Source organism: Haliotis rubra, unplaced genomic scaffold (assembly GCF_003918875.1).
Source record: "Haliotis rubra isolate DU_JTF1 unplaced genomic scaffold, ASM391887v1 Scf76, whole genome shotgun sequence".
In the NCBI taxonomy this organism is placed as follows: Eukaryota; Metazoa; Mollusca; class Gastropoda; order Lepetellida; family Haliotidae; genus Haliotis; species Haliotis rubra.
This window is the reverse complement of record NW_025767479.1, coordinates 1,021,943-1,044,896: the sequence shown is the minus strand read 5'-3', so window position 1 is coordinate 1,044,896 and position 22,954 is coordinate 1,021,943. Positions and strand designations below refer to the sequence as shown.

General features: G+C 37.5%; 1 protein-coding gene and 1 non-coding gene across 4 annotated transcripts; both read right to left on the bottom strand.

Annotated features, from left to right (window-relative positions):
- Nucleotides 1–96: 96 nt before the first annotated feature.
- Nucleotides 97–20,486, bottom strand: LOC124260279 (E3 ubiquitin-protein ligase TRAF7-like). Of its 3 annotated transcripts, none has more exons than XM_046694544.1 (14): nt 20,120–20,486; nt 19,359–19,471; nt 18,526–18,669; nt 17,633–17,730; nt 16,484–16,605; nt 15,727–15,845; nt 14,565–14,667; nt 13,203–13,344; nt 12,823–12,927; nt 3,279–3,356; nt 2,811–2,897; nt 1,928–2,063; nt 1,307–1,455; nt 97–666 (listed from the first exon to the last, which is right to left on the bottom strand). In XM_046694544.1, the coding sequence occupies exons 1-14, from the start codon at nt 20,320–20,322 to the stop codon at nt 508–510; spliced, it is 1,758 nt and encodes a 585-aa protein (XP_046550500.1). In that variant the 5' UTR covers nt 20,323–20,486; the 3' UTR covers nt 97–507. The 3 variants fall into 3 exon arrangements, with proteins under 3 accessions (XP_046550500.1, XP_046550499.1, XP_046550501.1); XM_046694543.1 differs by having other exon boundaries at nt 1,919–2,063; nt 20,120–20,483; XM_046694545.1 differs by lacking the exon at nt 20,120–20,486 and adding an exon at nt 19,606–19,630 and having other exon boundaries at nt 1,919–2,063.
- A 1,861-nt stretch (nt 20,487–22,347) lies between these two features.
- Trnai-gau lies at nt 22,348–22,421 on the bottom strand. The gene has a single exon. It is a non-coding gene; the product is annotated as a tRNA-Ile (tRNA).
- Nucleotides 22,422–22,954: the final 533 nt, after the last annotated feature.

Below are 22,954 nucleotides of genomic sequence, written 5' to 3'. Positions count from 1 at the left end.
CAGTTTAATTGTCATTCACATGAACACATCTGGTAACTTTCATAACAACTCCTCAAAGGTAATTCATTTTAATAATTATTCAGATCAAATTGGTCAGTCAGTTCGTTTATCCTTTATCTGTTCTTATCCTTCAGGAATCAGCGATGACTCAACTTAGAATGACACCTGGATGAATATCATCACATTTCAACGAAATCATTTTATCATAGTGTTAAAAAAATACAAAATGGATTGATGAAACACATCCCTGTTATATGTCACAATTGTTTGCCCCATTACATATGAGTACATAAGTGATTGGCCAATGACAATGAGTGAATGATTCTCCTGGTTATTATCACATTATCACACTTGGGGATAATCAGGATACTGTCACAGGAAGTGATTCTGTCACCAGCAGCAGACGTGGTCCAGCAGGGGTAGTTGTGTATTTCATGATCTTCTGACCCAGTTAGACACTGTCCATGTTGTGTCTGAAGATCTATATTTCATGACCTTTTGACCCAGTTAGAACTGACCATGTTGTAGCTGGAAATATCTGAACACCTTTACTTCATGGTCTTCTGACCCAGACAACAGGATATTGCCGTACAGCGTCAAGGAGTTCACACTGGCCTGGTGGCGGGATAGGGTCTGGATCGGCAGCATTTTCTCCAGACTCCACAACTGGAAATGTGAGAAGCAACAATAGCATGATTCGTATAACATATGTTTTAGTTTACATTTAGGTCAGTGACCCGTGAAGATTCGGATTAGAATTGGTCTTCAGCAACCCATGCTTGTCGCAAGAGGCAACTAACGGCATCGGGTGGTGGTAGAAACATGCCTTGCTGTAGACATGGATGCTCATGCTGTTCATCAATGTGCCTCCAAACCATTGGATAATAGCTAAGACAACAATCAACTTACCTGGGGAACAATGATACATAATCAGCCAAGACAGACAGTCTAATAATCACACATTAAACACAGAATGGGTAACTCCTGTGAAATTTCTCCATTCAGCCAATCCATGAAAATCACAGACTCTCTCCCTATTCCTCCCCAACACATTGTACACATGACAATCACATTCCTCCTCCAACAGACTATTTACATCCACCACTGGCTTTTCCCTCATCCACACCACAGACTCTCTCTTTCAACATTTCTGGCGTCTCCCGCCATGATATGGCTGGAATATTGTTAAACATGGCATAAAACCAAACTCACTTACTCACTCATTCACTCACTCACTCTTTCAATTCCTCACTTCCTAACACACATCCGAAGATAAAACACTGTCTGAGACCTCAGAGAGAGTTACCTGCACATTACTGTCATGTGACCCAGAAAACAGGAAGCGGCCTGATGGCGGCACAGCTAGTGATGTCACAGTTCCAATATGGCCACACAAGTTGGTCACATGTTCATGGGTGGTAGCATCAAATAACTGAATATTCTGGTTGTATGTTCCTGTGAAAACATGTAGGAATATCAAGTCAGGAAATGATTATTCTTTCCATCACTGAAAGGACTCACACTTGCAGCAAGATCTCCAACCTTACATCCATGCTTGTTTAAATATGTCTATAAGCTGGTACTAGTTAGCTAGCATACAAAGTCCTATATTCAGTGTGATTATGTTGTTTTTTATCAAAATCTTGAACGTATTAATGCACTTAAAAAACAGATGTTCTCATTTAACAACTAAGGTAGTTAAACAACTAAGGTAATATCATGCACCATTTCCTCCGGAATTTAAATTGATATTATGACTGGATGAAATATAACTGCTACCAACTAAATCAGTTGTGCCATTATAAAGTTGAATTCATTCACCAGTAACCCATTACCAGTGAAGCAGTTAGGTGTTATGAGCTATAGTATACAGTACTAGCTGCTGGAGACACAGAAACAAGCCATGCAGACGCCATACCTGCATTACCTGCGATGATGTAAGTCTGTGTGACAGCCAGGGAGTGGACTGATCCAAACTGGTGCTCAATGGTGCCCAACGCTGCAAAGGAGTCGGTGCAGTCCCAGACGTTGATGGCATTGTGAGACCCACTGTAAAGCTTGTCCTGAAATGCATCTCACATCAAACCATCTGACCATGCTATCTATACTGCAGCGGTCTAGTGGAGAGAATAGGCCAGGAAAGCTGAAGGTCGTTCACAACCCTGGCCATGTCTTCTCAAAAGACATAAAAGACTATACTTGCTATTAACTTAGTCTTGGAACGGCATTTAGAAGTGATACACATAAAGGCGAGAATTTATGGATGTCAACTACTTTGATTTATTTTGAAGGACACGAAGTTTCGGGGTATATTCTTACTCCTTCCTCAGGTGAAATAAAGAAGCTTACATCCATAAATACTTGCCTTTATGCTATTACTTTGTCTATCATCAGCACTGGGAGTCTTCTGTGTTTTAAGTATTGCATTCATTTCAGTGGGCTAGCACCGTAAAACCTGCTGAAATCTGACCAAGTTCAAGCAGTCATAACCATTTGCATGCAGCTCACAATATGTGAAAGTGAAAAACCTCAGATGCAATGTTAAATCAAATTTCACCTCACCTCTCTTACTCTGTTGATGAAAACTGTAACAGTGAAGTTGTTGTCTGCAGACGTGACAATGGCGTCGGTTCTGCCTTGTCAGCTGAACTAATGACATAAATCTACTAAGAATCTGACTTGCCCAAGGGAAGCAACTCTGCACAGCAAATTAAACAACCATGCTACCCATGCCCAAACAGTTCCACCTGCATCAATAACATGACGTTCTCTAAGCATGATGAAGCCTAAGTCCCATCATATAAACTCACCTTCTTATAGCTGAAGGCTAGAGCCCTGACCCAGTGATGCAGACCAGACAACACTTGTTTTAAGGCAAGAGTCTTCAGTTCCCAAACCTATTCAGGATAACAAAAATATCACCAGTCAGAAACTTCAAGCAAAATATGTACAACCTAGAACATTTTCTGATCTACATAACATGCTGATGGAACTAATTGAGTGAGTATGGTTTTACCCTGCTTTTAGCAACATCATGGCGAGGGAAACCAGAAATGGGCTTCACACAATGTACCCATGTGGGGAATCGAACCTGGGTTTTTAGTGTGACGAGCAGACGTTTTAACCATTAGGTTACCCCATCAGCCCACAGATTCTAAAGAAACACCAAAGTGGCTACAGAGGTTGCAGAAGAACACATAGATATCAAGGTAGAAAAGGCACACACAAAGGTAACTATTATAGTATTTATTATTATTTAGGTTGTAGGGGAACAATACCTTGATGAGAGAGAATGACGAGGTAAAGAGGTATTCTTTGGTGGTTGTCATGGCACAGATGATGTTGTCATGGGCGCGCTCTGTCAACACAATTACAACAAGCAGCTCAGAGAGTAGGGTATTTTCTGGTAAATTCATTTAGAAAAAGGATACGTTATCCAAATACATTAAGCTTTGATAAACTTTAAAGCACAATTATCACAAACTATCTAACACTGCAGCCAGCATCATTAGATTACAAATCTATGGCATATGTGACCTAATCAAAACAACATTGTGAAGTTGTTACACGGTTATTTATTTCAAAATAAAACACAAATTTTGAAAAGAATGCCTAACAGCCTTACACCATCTGTATTCCCGCCAACACTATATATGCAGCCTGTCTAACTGACATGGCAGTAATGTAAACATGATGGGTAAAATACACAGAGCTAAGACTGACAAAAGCGACACATGTCGCTTTTAATGATGTCATAGGATAAGGTCACATGACTAAGCTCACAGTGACTGTAAATAATCAAGTCTGGGGCAGGAAGAACAGTGACTGATATCATGAGCAACAATCTACACAGTTGGGGTTTTCAACCAAATCACTGAGCCAGACCCCTAGATACACAAACAGGGACTGGATGTAACCGGAATCCCGCCAGGACATCAGTAGGATGTCATTGTGACAATGGCATCTTATGACAATAGCATCTTATGACAATGGGATCTTATGACAATGGGATGCTACATGTCTGGCCACAAATAAAAAATCTGAATCTTAGTCAAGTTACATATTATTCATAAGCTAGGAAGATAAAATAACTGGGATAATGATTGAATGAAACACATAGGAACCACGCCACGCCAATGTCTCGCCATCCAGTGGCATAGAGAACCAGCTATTGTAATAGAGATAGTTTATTGCAACATACTATTGTGATAGTGACAGTCTATTGCAACATACTATTGTGATAGTGATAGTCTATTGCAACATACTATTGTGATAGTGATAGTCTATTGCAACATACTATTGTGATAGTGATAGTCTATTGCAACATACTATTGTGATAGTGATAGTCTATTGCAACATACTATTGTGATAGTGATAGTCTATTGCAACATACTATTGTGATAGTGACAGTCTATTGCAACATACTATTGTGATAGTGATAGTCTATTGCAACATACTATTGTGATAGTGATAGTCTATTGCAACATACTATTGTGATAGTGATAGTCTATTGCAACATACTATTGTGATAGTGATAGTCTATTGCAACATACTATTGTGATAGTGATAGTCTATTGCAACATACTATTGTGATAGAGATAGTTTATTGCAACATACTATTGTGATAGTGATAGTCTATTGCAACATACTATTGTGATAGTGACAGTCTATTGCAACATACTATTGTGATAGTGATAGTCTATTGCAACATACTATTGCGATAGAGATAGTTTATTGTACCATAGTATTGTGATAGAGATAGTCTATTGCAACATACTATTGTGATAGTGATAGTCTATTGCAACATACTATTGTGATAGTGATAGTCTATTGCAACATACTATTGTGATAGTGACAGTCTATTGCAACATACTATTGTGATAGTGATAGTCTATTGCAACATACTATTGTGATAGTGATAGTCTATTGCAACATACGATTGTGATAGTGACAGTCTATTGCAACATACTATTGTGATAGTGATAGTCTATTGCAACATACTATTGTGATAGTGATAGTCTATTGCAACATACTATTGTGATAGTGACAGTCTATTGCAACATACTATTGTGATAGTGACAGTCTATTGCAACATACTATTGTGATAGTGATAGTCTATTGCAACATACTATTGCGATAGAGATAGTTTATTGTACCATAGTATTGTGATAGAGATAGTCTATTGCAACATACTATTGCGATAGCAACATACTATTGCGATAGTGATAGTCTATTGCAACATACTATTGTGATAGTGATAGTCTATTGCAACATACTATTGCAACAGTGATAGTCTATTGTAACATACGATTGTGATAGTGATAGTCTATTGCAACATACTATTGTGATAGTGATAGTCTATTGAAACATACTATTGTGATAGTGGTAGTCTATTGCAACATACTATTGTGATAGTGATAGTCTATTGCAACATACTATTGTGATAGAGATAGTTTATTGTAACATTGTATTGTGATAGAGATAGTCTATTGCACCATACTATTGTGATAGCAACATACTATTGCGATAGTGATAGTCTATTGAAACATACTATTGTGATAGTGACAGTCTATTGCAACATACTATTGTGATAGCAACATACTATTGCGATAGTGACAGTCTATTGCAACATACTATTGCAATAGTGATAGTCTATTGCAACATACTATTGTGATAGTGATAGTCTATTGCAACATACTATTGTGATAGAGATAGTTTATTGCAACATACTATTGTGATAGTGACAGTCTATTGCAACATACTATTGCAATAGTGATAGTCTATTGCAACATACTATTGTGATAGTGATAGTCTATTGCAACATACTATTGTGATAGAGATAGTTTATTGCAACATACTATTGTGATAGTGATAGTCTATTGAAACATACTATTGTGATAGTGACAGTCTATTGCAACATACTATTGTGATAGTGACAGTCTATTGCAACATACTATTGCAATAGTGATAGTCTATTGAAACATACTATTGTGATAGTGATAGTCTATTGCAACATACTATTGTGATAGTGACAGTCTATTGCAACATACTATTGCAATAGTGATAGTCTATTGAAACATACTATTGTGATAGTGACAGTCTATTGCAACATACTATTGTGATAGCAACATACTATTGCGATAGTGACAGTCTATTGCAACATACTATTGCAATAGTGATAGTCTATTGCAACATACTATTGTGATAGTGATAGTCTATTGCAACATACTATTGTGATAGAGATAGTTTATTGCAACATACTATTGTGATAGTGATAGTTTATTGCAACATACTATTGTGATAGTGATAGTCTATTGAAACATACTATTGTGATAGTGACAGTCTATTGCAACATACTATTGTGATAGTGACAGTCTATTGCAACATACTATTGCAATAGTGATAGTTTATTGAAACATACTATTGTGATAGTGATAGTCTATTGCAACATACTATTGTGATAGAGATAGTCTATTGCAACATACTATTGCGATAGCAACATACTATTGTGATAGTGATAGTCTATTGCAACATACTATTGCGATAGTGATAGTCTATTGCAACATACTATTGCGATAGTGACAGTCTATTGCAACATACTATTGTGATAGTGATAGTTTATTGCAACATACTATTGTGATAGTGATAGTCTATTGCAACATACTATTGTGATAGTGATAGTCTATTGCAACATACTATTGTGATAGTGATAGTCTATTGAAACATACTATTGTGATAGTGATAGTCTATTGCAACATACTATTGTGATAGTGATAGTCTATTGAAACATACTATTGTGATAGTGATAGTCTATTGCAACATACTATTGTGATAGTGACAGTCTATTGCAACATACTATTGTGATAGCAACATACTATTGCGATAGTGACAGTCTATTGCAACATACTATTGCAATAGTGATAGTCTATTGCAACATACTATTGTGATAGTGATAGTCTATTGCAACATACTATTGTGATAGAGATAGTTTATTGCAACATACTATTGTGATAGTGACAGTCTATTGCAACATACTATTGCAATAGTGATAGTCTATTGCAACATACTATTGTGATAGTGATAGTCTATTGCAACATACTATTGTGATAGAGATAGTTTATTGCAACATACTATTGTGATAGTGATAGTCTATTGAAACATACTATTGTGATAGTGACAGTCTATTGCAACATACTATTGTGATAGTGACAGTCTATTGCAACATACTATTGCAATAGTGATAGTCTATTGAAACATACTATTGTGATAGTGATAGTCTATTGCAACATACTATTGTGATAGTGACAGTCTATTGCAACATACTATTGCAATAGTGATAGTCTATTGAAACATACTATTGTGATAGTGACAGTCTATTGCAACATACTATTGTGATAGCAACATACTATTGCGATAGTGACAGTCTATTGCAACATACTATTGCAATAGTGATAGTCTATTGCAACATACTATTGTGATAGTGATAGTCTATTGCAACATACTATTGTGATAGAGATAGTTTATTGCAACATACTATTGTGATAGTGATAGTTTATTGCAACATACTATTGTGATAGTGATAGTCTATTGAAACATACTATTGTGATAGTGACAGTCTATTGCAACATACTATTGTGATAGTGACAGTCTATTGCAACATACTATTGCAATAGTGATAGTCTATTGAAACATACTATTGTGATAGTGATAGTCTATTGCAACATACTATTGTGATAGAGATAGTCTATTGCAACATACTATTGCGATAGCAACATACTATTGTGATAGTGATAGTCTATTGCAACATACTATTGCGATAGTGATAGTCTATTGCAACATACTATTGCGATAGTGACAGTCTATTGCAACATACTATTGTGATAGTGATAGTTTATTGCAACATACTATTGTGATAGTGATAGTCTATTGCAACATACTATTGTGATAGTGATAGTCTATTGCAACATACTATTGTGATAGTGATGGTCTATTGAAACATACTATTGTGATGGTGATAGTCTATTGCAACATACTATTGTGATGGTGATAGTCTGTTGAAACATACTATTGTGATGGTGATGGTCTGTTGCAACATACTATTGTGATAGAGATGGTCTGTTGCAACATACTATTGTGATAGTGATGGTCTATTGCAACATACTATTGTGATGGTGATAGTCTGTTGCAACATACTATTGTGATAGTGATAGTCTGTTGTAACATACTATTGTGATAGTGATAGTCTGTTGAAACATACTATTGTGATAGTGATAGTCTATTGAAACATACTATTGTGATGGTGATAGTCTATTGCAACATACTATTGTGATGGTGATAGTCTATTGCAACATACTATTGTGATAGTGATAGTCTATTGTAACATACTATTGTGATAGTGATAGTCTATTGCAACATACTATTGTGATAGTGATAGTCTATTGTAACATACTATTGTGATAGTGATAGTCTATTGAAACATACTATTGTGATAGTGATAGTCTATTGAAACATACTATTGTGATAGTGATAGTCTATTGCAACATACTATTGTGATAGTGATAGTCTATTGAAACATACTATTGTGATAGTGATAGTCTATTGCAACATACTATTGTGATAGAGATAGTCTATTGCAACATACTATTGTGATAGTGATAGTCTATTGCAACATACTATTGTGATAGTGATAGTCTATTGCAACATACTATTGTGATAGAGATAGTTTATTGTAACATACTATTGTGATAGTGATAGTCTATTGCAACATACTATTGTGATAGTGACAGTCTATTGCAACATACTATTGTGATAGTGATAGTCTATTGCAACATACTATTGCGATAGAGATAGTTTATTGTACCATAGTATTGTGATAGTGACAGTCTATTGCAACATACTATTGCGATAGAGATAGTTTATTGTAACATACTATTGTGATAGTGATAGTCTATTGCAACATACTATTGTGATAGTGACAGTCTATTGCAACATACTATTGTGATAGAGATAGTCTATTGCAACATACTATTGCGATAGAGATAGTTTATTGTACCATAGTATTGTGATAGAGATAGTCTATTGCAACATACTATTGCGATAGCAACATACTATTGCGATAGTGATAGTCTATTGCAACATACTATTGCGATAGTGATAGTCTATTGCAACATACTATTGCAACAGTGATAGTCTATTGTAACATACGATTGTGATAGTGATAGTCTATTGCAACATACTATTGTGATAGTGATAGTCTATTGAAACATACTATTGTGATAGTGGTAGTCTATTGCAACATACTATTGTGATAGAGATAGTTTATTGTAACATACTATTGTGATAGAGATAGTCTATTGCAACATACTATTGCGATAGCAACATACTATTCTGATAGTGATAGTCTATTGCAACATACTATTGCGATAGTGATAGTTTATTGTAACATACTATTGTGATAGTGACAGTCTATTGCAACATACTATTGTGATAGTGATAGTCTATTGCAACATACTATTGTGATAGTGATAGTTTATTGCAACATACTATTGTGATAGTGACAGTCTATTGCAACATACTATTGTGATAGTGATAGTCTATTGCAACATACTATTGTGATAGTGATAGTCTATTGCAACATACTATTGTGATAGTGATAGTCTATTGCAACATACTATTGTGATAGTGATAGTTTATTGTAACATACTATTGTGATAGTGACAGTCTATTGCAACATACTATTGTGATAGTGATAGTTTATTGTAACATACTATTGTGATAGTGACAGTCTATTGCAACATACTATTGTGATAGTGATAGTCTATTGTAACATACTATTGTGATAGTGATAGTCTATTGTAACATACTATTGTGATAGTGATAGTCTATTGCAACATACTATTGCATTGTAACATACTATTGTGATAGTGATAGTCTATTGCAACATACTATTGTGATAGTGATAGTCTATTGCAACATACTATTGTGATAGTGATAGTCTATTGCAACATACTATTGTGATAGTGATAGTCTATTGCAACATACTATTGTGATAGTGATAGTCTATTGCAGCATACTATTGCAATAGTGATAGTCTATTGCAACATACTATTGTGATAGTGATAGTCTATTGCAACATACTATTGTGATAGTGACAGTCTATTGCAACATACTATTGTGATAGTGATAGTCTATTGCAACATACTATTGCGATAGTGATAGTCTATTGCAACATACTATTGTGATAGTGACAGTCTATTGCAACATACTATTGCGATAGTGATAGTCTATTGCAACATACTATTGTGATAGTGATAGTTTATTGCAACATACTATTGTGATAGTGATAGTCTATTGCAACATACTATTGCGATAGTGATAGTCTATTGCAACATACTATTGCGATAGTGATAGTTTATTGTAACATACTATTGTGATAGTGACAGTTTATTGCAACATACTATTGTGATAGTGATAGTCTATTGCAACATACTATTGTGATAGTGATAGTCTATTGCAACATACTATTGTGATAGTGACAGTCTATTGCAACATACTATTGCGATAGTGATAGTCTATTGCAACATACTATTGTGATAGTGATAGTCTATTGCAACATACTATTGTGATAGTGACAGTCTATTGCAACATACTATTGCAATAGTGATAGTCTATTGAAACATACTATTGTGATAGTGATAGTCTATTGCAACATACTATTGTGATAGAGATAGTTTATTGTAACATACTATTGTGATAGAGATAGTCTATTGCAACATACTATTGCGATAGCAACATACTATTGTGATAGTGATAGTCTATTGCAACATACTATTGCGATAGTGATAGTCTATTGCAACATACTATTGCGATAGTGATAGTCTATTGCAACATACTATTGCGATAGTGATAGTTTATTGTAACATACTATTGTGATAGTGACAGTTTATTGCAACATACTATTGTGATAGTGACAGTCTATTGCAACATACTATTGCGATAGCAACATACTATTGTGATAGCGATAGTTTATTGCAACATACTATTGTGATAGTGATAGTCTATTGAAACATACTATTGTGATAGTGATAGTCTATTGCAACATACTATTGTGATAGTGACAGTCTATTGCAACATACTATTGCAATAGTGATAGTCTATTGAAACATACTATTGTGATAGTGATAGTCTATTGCAACATACTATTGTGATAGAGATAGTTTATTGTAACATACTATTGTGATAGAGATAGTCTATTGCAACATACTATTGTGATAGTGACAGTCTATTGCAACATACTATTGTGATAGTGATAGTCTATTGCAACATACTATTGTGATAGAGATAGTTTATTGCAACATACTATTGTGATAGAGATAGTCTATTGCAACATACTATTGTGATAGTGATAGTCTATTGCAACATACTATTGTGATAGTGATAGTCTATTGCAACATACTATTGCGATAGTGATAGTTTATTGTAACATACTATTGTGATAGTGACAGTTTATTGCAACATACTATTGTGATAGTGACAGTCTATTGCAACATACTATTGCGATAGCAACATACTATTGTGATAGCGATAGTTTATTGCAACATACTATTGTGATAGTGATAGTCTATTGAAACATACTATTGTGATAGTGACAGTCTATTGCAACATACTATTGTGATAGTGATAGTCTATTGCAACATACTATTGTGATAGTGATAGTCTATTGCAACATACTATTGTGATAGTGATAGTCTATTGAAACATACTATTGTGATAGTGACAGTCTATTGCAACATACTATTGTGATAGTGATAGTCTATTGCAACATACTATTGTGATAGTGACAGTCTATTGCAACATACTATTGCGATAGTGATAGTCTATTGCAACATACTATTGTGATAGTGATAGTCTATTGCAACATACTATTGTGATAGAGATAGTTTATTGTAACATACTATTGTGATAGAGATAGTCTATTGCAACATACTATTGTGATAGTGACAGTCTATTGCAACATACTATTGCAATAGTGATAGTCTATTGAAACATACTATTGTGATAGTGATAGTCTATTGCAACATACTATTGTGATAGAGATAGTTTATTGTAACATACTATTGTGATAGAGATAGTCTATTGCAACATACTATTGCGATAGCAACATACTATTGTGATAGTGATAGTCTATTGCAACATACTATTGCGATAGTGATAGTCTATTGCAACATACTATTGCAATACTATCACAATAGTTTTTTTCTCCTTGAATCGTCCCATTTGAAGTCATTTCCCAAATGAATGCATGGTTTATATGAAACAAAAACAAGTTGAAGTAGTAACAGTTCAAGTAAATGATCAGTTAAACAATAAACTCAATGAAGCTGCATGTCTGCACCCAAACCCTGTATTTTGAGCTGCATATTTATCAACGAAAGTCGATTACTAGAGTATCGACAGTCATACATACCATTGATGCATCGATAGTCTTTCGTTTCTACCATCGATTAATTGCTATCGGAGACTCAACAATTGCAATCCATAGATAGTTCGAGGCATCGTTACAGCCCTAGTAAGAGGTGATGGGAGGTCAGACTCGCTCACTTTGTTTATGCATGCTATCATGTCCTGATTAAATAGATTAATGCTCATGATAAGAATCACTGGACTGTCTGGAGAAGACTTGATTATTTACAGCCCGCCATTATATCGCCACAATATTGCTGAGTGTGTCGCTAAACAACATACAAACTAAATACATCACAACCAACTGCCTTGTATAGGATACTGCAGACCTGATAGCCCCTACTGCAATGCTAGACATACCTCCAGTGTCTTCACGCTCCCGCCATTCTCAGTATCCCAGACTCGGATTGTATTATCGTCTCCAGCTGTGTACAAATACCCACCACTGACTGCCGAACAGTAGACCTGAAGGACAATAAGTGTTTAACTGACCTGAAACAGACCTTGGGGAATGATAGTAATTTAGTCACGTTGCAAAGTATCCGGCACATTTTGTGTCGAACTACCACACGTCCTTTTGTTTTGAAAAATCTCAAAGATGAGAGGCTTGGTCGCAATTTGTAATTAGCTGTATCAGAAGATTTCTAGTTCATATCATTCTTGATAAAATCCAGGGAAATACACTTCCACATGAGAACCATTCCTTGAAAACTTCCCCACATCCCCTCATTACTACTTACACTTGCTGTGTGTCCACTGAGTGTCTGTATGCAGCCTCTAGCCAGCTGGTCAAGGTCCCACACCTTAATCTGACCGTCTGCTCCCGAACTGTACAGCCGGCCCTTGTAGGCAGTCAGACACCACACTACATCCTGGTGGCCCCTGGAACAAACAGTCTCACATTACAAGACGTCTGCCCTTGTAGGCAGTCAGACACCACACTACATCCTGGTGGCCCCTGGAACAAACAGTCTCACATTACAAGACGTCTGCCCTTGTAGGCAGTCAGACACCACACTACATCCTGGTGGCCCCTGGAACAAATAGTCTCACATTACAAGACGTCTGCCCTTGTACTCAGTCAGATACCACACTATGTCCTGACTATCCATGCAACAGTCTCACATTACATGACGTCTGCCCTTGCAGTCAGATACCATAGCAAATCATGCTGGCCCCTTGAACCAGTTATCCAAAGGGCGACAATTACATGATACAGAACGTAACAACATAAAGTCAGCCCGGTCACAGAAAAGAGTTTTCATCGTTTTATGATATAGTCAGCAGTATTTTAGTCAGGATCTAGATGAAGATCTTTATTTATTACTTGTCTGTTGAAGATATCATCGTTAATAAACAACAAGTTGGTATTTACATGTAGTTTAATACCAAAGCATCCACGTAATAAATAAATAAATAAACCAAACAAGCTGCTTTGTAGAACCACTTTAATGAAACTCGTGAATTATTCTGGTGTCACTTTTGCTGGTCAGATACTAGAAGTATTCATTCATTTCATAAAATTGGTATGACACGGGAGCTCACTTAGTATTCTATCAGTCTGATGTCTGGAACAAGCCATGATAGCATGAGCTGGCTACAATGGCAGACAATCAGCAACATTGAAAACGTGATTTTTCTCACAACAAAACAAAGCTATTATATTTTACACGAAATTTTATATAAATCAATTCCAAATTTTATGAAAATCATTTTAGGTAAATGAATGAACTAATCTCAAACCCTGTGCAACTCTAGTTTGTCACAGAAGACATCTAAATGGTCAGGGCCCGTGGGGTAGCCTAGTGGTTAAAGCATTCGCTAGTCATGCCGAAGACCCGGGTACAATGTGTGAAGCCCATTTCTGGTGTCCCCCGCCGTGATATTGCTGGAATATTGCTAAAAGCGGCGTAAAACTAAACTCAGTCAGTCAGTCAGTCTAAACGGTCATGTAAGTACAACCAGCACTGATACATAGCAGACATCTAATCACAGTTTTAAACTATACAAACCATCATGACGACATAACAGGTTTGAGACACAGTCTGATTTTATTTGTTTGAGTATAGACAGTGTTTCTGGATGTTGGGTAAGAGACGCACCTGAGTGTTCCTATGCACTTGAACTGGAATGGCATCTCCCATTTCTCATACTTGTGGACTTCATTCGGGCTACCTGGGGAAGACATCCGGCGCCTTCGTACACCTGGAAACACAGCATGTGTCACAGAAGTGAAGTAGGTTAAAACAAGAAGACAAAGTCATCAATATCCCCCGCAATGGCAAAATACTCTTCATGATTATGTCTACAAGTAATGATTATGTCAAATATTTAGGTGTGTATATAGAAAAGTGGAAGGAGAGTATTGAAAGGTTTTTTAAAGTTCTGCTCCGGAAAAGAGCACTACCACCAATTTCAGGCTAAGTCAAACTTGTTGCCATGGAAACATCAAAAATATTTTATTCAGAATTCCAAAACTACCAAAAGGCACCAGTACACCACCAGATGTATCTATGTGCCAAGTTTGGTGAAGAAATATTGAACGGTTTTAGAGTTCTGCTCCGGAAAAGACAAATGTGCACGGACGGACGGACGCAAGCACACACAGACGGAGTCCATTTTAATACCCCCCACAAAACGCGGTGCGGGGGATAACAAACTTAGGAGACCGTCTACATCAGGTACTCCCCACCTACATTCAGTATTACTCATTCTGTGGGTAAACAAAACATGAGCACTGTCACTGTGTACCCCTGGAAAACCAGGTTTTGTTGGAAACTGCTGCATGCTGAATGGCTTTCTGTCGGTGTACTAGATCTCTGTTCTGTTCTGATTAATACCTTGGACCCACTGGATCCGCTCGTCATATTGGACCAAAGCTCTATCTTCATCTCCATCTGTCCTGTCACTTAACTCAACCAGTTTGAGAGTAATTTGATTCTTTAACATTATGCACTTCATGTCAGACTCAAAACAAAGCAGACGTGGCAACCGGGCCACTGGTCTTTATGTTAATAACATGGAGAGAGAGAATACACTGAAGTTAAGGATGGCCTGTCAGGGTTATCTAGCAGTTGTCTGAACTTCACAGATGGAACACTGACCTTGACGAAAGGAAAGGTAACTCAGGTCTGAGAATTCTTTCAGCAGTTTCATACAAGACATTCACACAGAATATATTCTGTATTCATTCACCCACTACCACAAAGTCCCTGCCAATGGTTGTTGAAATCATTCTCCAACAAGAGCTGAAAAGTGACTGACCTGTTGTGGACTCCGCCAGCGACACCTGTGAGCCGAAGGAAACAGGCCTGCGGGTGTTAAGCAAGGACTCCACAGTCGCATGTAGGTCGTTGTACTTCTGTTGAAGGGCCTGGATACAACTGCAATAGCACTGGAGCTGATCATGCTTGTTGACTCTTAATGCTAACACATTTTGCAGGGCTTGTGTTACACAAGATCTCACAGATTCACAGCTGTTGAAATGTAGGAGACTATGAGGCCTGCTGGTTATATCAATGTCAGAACTGAACTTACTCAAATATAACTGATCTGCACAGTTTTTTATCAATACTTCCCACAGAATACAAAAAACAGCAGACCCATGGTACCAGTTACCACTGTGGAAGGGTTCCTGCATATCCCGAGGACTAACAAGTGATGCTAGCCACATTGACTCATGGAGTTTTGTGTGATAATTCTTGTATCTGGGGATGGACAAGCAACGTCCAAACAGGTCTCTAAGCTATTTGGTGTTAAGACTGAGTAAGTGAATAAGTTTAGTTTACACTGCTTTTAGCAATATTCCAGCAATATCGAGGCAAGACAACAGAAATGGGCTTCACACATTGTACCCATGTGGGGAAACAAACCCAAGTCTTCAGCGTGCTGAGCGAACGCTTTAACTACTAGGATAACCCACTGCCCCTTTGGGATAAGAGGTTAAAAAGCTAAAAGTAATGGATTTTTGTTAAACTAGTATTGACGTCATTCTCCAAGTTAATTGGATTCTTCTCCTCACCTATTGCATGTGCTGAGCTGGGAGGTCATTTCGTCTCGCACAGACTCGAGGTCAACAACCCGTTTTGTTAAAGTGGACACCTTCTGTTCCAGCTTCTGATTGGTTTGTTGTAGATTGGCCATCTAGGATATGACAATGACATGAAATCTATAATGGCTCAATAACTGTAACCTACCCCCGACCATGATTCCAATTAATTAATAATGATTATTCTTGGCAAAAAATACCAGATCTTTGTCAAACTTAGCACTTTAAACCTTTCCTATAAACAAAGAAACCATTAGCCTAATCTGAAAACAATCCATTAAATGAATACACAATGCCATTTAGAAAGTGGTCAAATGTAACATATGCTATGTTTGGGATAACACTTTCTTAGTAAAGTACAGATTCTAGTACTTTTGTTGGGTTGAGTACTATCTGGTATGTGTTGGGCTGAGCGGGTTAGGCGGCTGACTTTGTGTGCTGGCGATTAGGTGCCTGACTCTGAGGGTGTGGGTTCGAATCCCGGATGGGACTCGACCCAACAAAAGTATTAGAATCTGTACTCTACTGAGAAAGTGTAGCCCCAAATATAACATATGTTACAAAAATCCACTAAATGATTGTAAAGTAATTTGCTGAAAACTTTGATGCGGGACTCCACCCCACCCCCCAAGTTCAAGAGAAGTAAATTAAAAATAGGACTGCACCTTTCCTGTAGATGATCCCCAAATTTGAAAACAATCCATTTAAAGATTCCCTTGGGTATCTCTAAGTTTCAAAAATGAGAAACTGGAAATCAAAGTTTGCACTGCACCTCTCCTTTACACAAAGAAGCTGTTTCAAAAGTTTGAAACATTTTGGCCCATACTTTTGGTTGTAGTTACTGGTTGGAAAAACCATTTAAAGTTCATATTTATAAATTGCTGTATTTCTTTAAAACACTCACAGCTGGCCTATAGTGTACTACACCATGGTATCCTGAACACCACGTGGTATCATTAATCAACATTTGCACTTCAACCATATTGGTTGAATAAACTCTCAACTACTCGCATAAACCCTGCACCTAAGTAACAACAAAGTCCAGACAAACATATAGCCTACTTCTAATATGACATTCCTAAATGGTGTGGACATAATGGAGGGCAATGAGGGGCCACCTACCTTCTGTATGACCTCTGATCCAAGACTGTCGGAGTCCTGGTACCCACATGACCGGACATGCCCCTCCACACTGACTGGCGTCCCAGAAAATTCACATCCTATAAACCAGAACAGGAGATGGAGATTCTCAGTAATTGGAACCGAAGGTCAGTGTCTGTCACAATCTGATTGGCTGCAATCTTTTCAAATGGAATTTGAAACGCAGAATTCTTCTCGACATTTTACTGAGTACAGGCATTTTTTAAATCAATATTTGTTTTCTTAAATGGTTGACTTGGGCTGTCAGGATGGTTACATGAAAAATATCCCTAATATTTTTAACTATTTAATATTTGTAGCATCAGTGTTTTAGTTTGTCCCCTAAGCACATACTGGCTTGGCTACTTTACTCCAATATCACTGGCTCCCACTGCTAAAACAGTGAATGTTTCTTGTTGTGACCACTGTGGTTTTGGACAGTTTACCTCCTGCTTGCAACAGTGAGTGAGTGAGTTGAGTTTTACGCAGCACTCAGCAATATTCCAGCTTTATGGCGGCAGTCTGTAAATAATCGAGTCTGGACCAGACAATCCAGTGATCAACAGCATTAGCATCGTTCTGCGGAATCGGGGACCGCTGACATGTGTCAACCCAGTCAGCGAGCGTGACCACCAGATCCCGTTAGTCGCCTATTACGATAAGCATGGGTTACTGAAGATCAATATTCTAACCCAAACCTTCACGAGTTGCTTGCAACAGAGGAATACAATTCCATTGAATAGGGGGCTGCAGTGAATCTAAAGCAAGTCGTCCACCCTGTTGTTGCTATTAGCTACACACATTATGCAGATTGTGCAGTTCAGATGTCACAACATGGTTCCTCTAAGTTTGATTAGCAGTATGCAAGGATGTACCTTTATCCTTGTATATACACGGAGTATAGGTACACTGTTGTTGATGGCACTGGACCTCATTTCGACGGAATGTCCCGCATTCTGCAGCATTTGGACAACTGACTATGGCAAACAGGCAATCTGTTTCATGATCTTGACGCTTTCCTGGAATTGTAACAAGATGGGATCTGTTCTAGCAAGATTGAACCAATACCAGTTTTCGCATCAAGCGGCACCATGTTTCAACAATAATAGGTTGATAATACAATGCTGAAAAACATGAAACAAAGTACTTTGGATATAAGAAAAACATGAAAGCAGCATTCATATTTCATAATGATAGGCTATAGACAAACATCACATATTTCCTGCATATCAGCTTTTAATATTTATACATGCTAAATGTTTTAAACAGACAAAAATTATTTTTAATATGGCTGCCATGACAGGCCATAATAGATGACTAAATAGTGATGACTTTATTCCACATACTGCTCAGGCCCGGGCTCGATTCCTCACATGGGTACAGTTCACCACCATGATATTGCTGGAATATTGCTAAAAGCGGTGTAAAACCACTCTCACTAGAGAAGTATCTACCTTAACTACAGTAGAAATATTTCAGTATGGTTGTTGCAAAATCATAATTTGTATTTCAAAGATCTGCATTGTTAAAAGACACACTGTCCTCTCCCTAAAAGAGGGAACCAATCCCATTTCTGTAGGCTGGCTGTGAGAATTCAGTGCAGTACACTGTATGCCAAGACATTTCTACTGCTGATCACACACAAGCTACTTGCCAGTATACGTTTTCTCTGAAGGAAGTGTACTGCTGTTGACTTATCAATACATACCCATCTGAATCTTCTCTGAACATCCACTAGGATCTTCTTGCCAGCCATCTCCATCTTTGATGAGTCCGTAGCGGCAGAAGATCAACAGGTCATCAATCTGGCCTACCACAAGTCTGACATGAACAAAAACAGACCAAAAATGTTTTGTACATAAGAATGATGTGGCTTATGACTGAAGCAACTGTGACATACGTCGGCTGAAATTTATGAACATTTTCTCAAGACAAATCATCTATGACAAACTTACTTCATGTATCTCATGTAGTGATGGGCACGGGGGTTGTCATGTGTTTAAACATTATACACCTGTGGAAAGGATGTTTTGAGGGCTCTATAAATGGGGTCAGTAGAGAACTAGATGGTTGTCAGAAACGAACTGGCTATCAACTAGCAAATTAGACATCTGACCTCTGCTTTTAACAATTGCTATACCCTTGTTGTCATCCATGACTAGTGTTATAAACCTACACCTGTTCATTTGTTATCACTCTCTTGATGCTCAGTTAATGAATTTAGAACAGAACATCCGTTCTCTTCTCCCTAACTGCATGAACAACAGCCAAATAATTCACTAACTTGTTTACAAAAGACAACTATATCTTTAAAATGAGCCACCATTCGAGTATTCCCAAAGTATGTGACGCAATCCTCACAACGACAGCCGAGTGTATATGACCTCTTCGCGGCTCTCGGCTAACAGCGCGAGTATTCACTGCCGTCCGAAAACTTACGATGTACGAAAAGATATAATCCGTCGGTACCTGTTGATAACCAGCTGATTGGTGTCACAGTGCGCGTTGTCGACGGGGCAGTGGGTTGTGGAAAACGCACACTTCCTACAGAATGTGTGTCCACATCGGATGTTGATGACGGGGTCTTTATACAACTTCTTACAAATAGGACAGTGTAGGTGGCTGCTGACTTCGTCAACGATCTTGGTTGGGACACTCACATCGTCTTCCATTGCACATCCTACCTTTACTTCCGTGTTTCAATGAAGGGACGTCTTCTAGACTACTTTACTTATTATGTAATGTCTGTGCATAATACAAGACACCTAAGTAAAGATTTTGATGGAAATCACTTATTTAACTCATCATAATTAATCAGAATCGAGTTTGAGGTTACACGGGGTTCGAATGTTTGAAGCATAAAAACACAATAATGATTACTCCCCTGTAGCGGGAAAGTCCGGGGCTTTCCCTTTCAAACCAAGCTCCCAAGCTCTCGAAACACCGTATTGCATAAGGGGATCCAGAGGGGCGCACATCCCCTTTTGTCCTGAAAGTTTATTAAATGACCATTGAAACTCTCGTGAAAATGAAGTGTGCACCCCTCCTTTCTCAATAGTGTGCACCTCCAACCCTCCCACCCCTTTCTCAAAAAAGCTGTATCCGCCCCTGGTATATGGTTCTGCATATGGTTTGGCAAACATATGATGCCATGCAGTGAGTGGCCTTGTGGTTACAGTTTCGGCTCGTCGAGCAGTCAAACAGAATTACCATAATACAACGAGCTGATGGTGATCGGTTTATCTCGATTGTTATGATGTAAGCCCTAAATTTGGGCAACTGACTTTTTTGCGTGAATGAAAAACAGCTTTCATCTCTGTGTTTGTGTGACTTTGAAAACGTTGCGTGAAGCCCATTTTTGGTGTACCCCGCCGTGCTATTGGAGGAATATTGCTAAAAGCGGCGTAAAACTAAACTCACTCACTCTTTAAAAACGTAACCCCAGATACAACATGAAGCCTCGAGTTCACCCAGATTATTTAGTGAGAAAAGCCGTAATTGCTTAATCTTTGACATCGGGACACATGAGCACGAGAGATGTAAATATAATGCACGTATAATCACTCAGTTATATCAGGGATAATCTACAGCTTCTATTCTCCACTGGGGTGTGAGGCGAATGTAATGAACAAAAGCTTAGCCTGAAACATGTTAAAATGACAATATAAGTTTACAATCAATAATTGACAGGAATCACATTACTACATAACAACTGCATTAAACACACACGTACATGTATATACATAACTAATCATAACTACTGTTGCCAACACGTTACCGTGACAACTCCACAGATATATAAATGAATAATATCATGGTAATACACATGATTTGCTGATGCACATGAATGATACACATTTATTAATTATATTACATGGCATTGATACTATAAACATTTAGACATATGATAGATGTTACATAATATACAATGACAAATACAATTGAAACTAGGATTGCCTCCTGGGCAATACTGGCGGTCTTCAGACCTCCCCATACACTCCCCGTGGCTACCTTTACTTGTACCGTTTCTTTGGACGCCAGCTGGACCGTCCATTTTAACTCTCGAGTTACGGGTGTTTGACGTGTATTGAAGTGCTAGAAAGCGGCCAAAACGCAGGCAGAACATGTTTTTTCCAAAATTGCGGAAAATATGTCATGGCGGCCAACTTCCGCTATGCGTTGAGTCGCTGGGGAATGATGTTGTCTACATTGAGTGAAAATTTGGTCAATTTATCTCTTATAGTTTTTGAGTTATTCAAGTGTAAAGATTTCGACATTTTGGGTTGTCTGCCCTTACCGGAAGCCGGAAGTCGGGATTTTTTCGACTATGTATCAATTTCAGCATACAGGCTATCATCCCTGAAAGTTTCATGAAAATCGACCAAGCGGTTAGGTCAGGAGAGCTGTCACAAAAACGGTTGGAATAATGATAATACGGAATAATAATAATAATAATTCGGGTAAAAACAGTAGGTCTTCCAGACTTTCGTCTGAAGACCTAATAATAATCCGGGTAAAAACAGTAGGTCTTCCAGACTTTCGTCTGAAGACCTAATAATAATAATAATTCGGGTAAAAACAGTAGGTCTTCCAGACTTTCGTCTGAAGACCTAAATATAATAATAAGAAGAAGAAGAATAATCCGGGTAAAAACAGTAGCTCTTTAGACGAAAGTCTGAAGAACTAAGTTCTAGCTGCGTCTCTGGGTGGGATCGAACCACCAACCTTTCGTTTATCAGCCGAACGCACTAACCGATTGCGCTACAGAGACATTGCTAATGACGATTGAAATCCACTGACTATATATATTACTAAAAATAGCATACATAAGGGGAGATAAATAAACTTTCCGGAAATGCATATTATCAATAAACAAGATGGCGGAGCATGATAAATCCCCGCTTCTAAAATTTGACCAGTTAGACGATTATGAAACACAGAGACAACAAATTCGTCACTTATATGATAACAATGAGCGATCAAGTGGAGGTGACGCTTCCAACGACGTAATCACGATCAGTGGCAGCACATCGGCCTCTGTTCTTGTTGAACCTGATAATGTTGTAGCATTTTTGTTGTCGCATTTGACGCAAGAACAGGTGGGCAGCATTGAAATAATTTTTTTACCATGTGTATGAAGGCTCAATGAAATTTAAACATTTATAGATACATAGAATTCATAAAATGTTTAGCTATAATGGTCATTATGATATACGCATGTCAACATGTACATACCCTGTAAGCCCATCGGCGTCGCCGTATTGGCCAAAATGTCACCATGTCGTAGATGTTGATACCACATTG

Coding starts and splice junctions, on each gene's coding strand:
- LOC124260279 (XM_046694543.1), bottom strand. CDS start 20,322: ATGGAAGACGATGTGAGTGTCCCAACCAAGATCGTTGACGAAGTCAGC. Junction 2,898..3,278: donor CGTCATTCTCTCTCATCAAG/GTATTGTTCCCC, acceptor TATCCTGAATAG/GTTTGGGAACTGAAGACTCT. Junction 667..1,306: donor CACATGACAGTAATGTGCAG/GTAACTCTCTCT, acceptor TCACATTTCCAG/TTGTGGAGTCTGGAGAAAAT.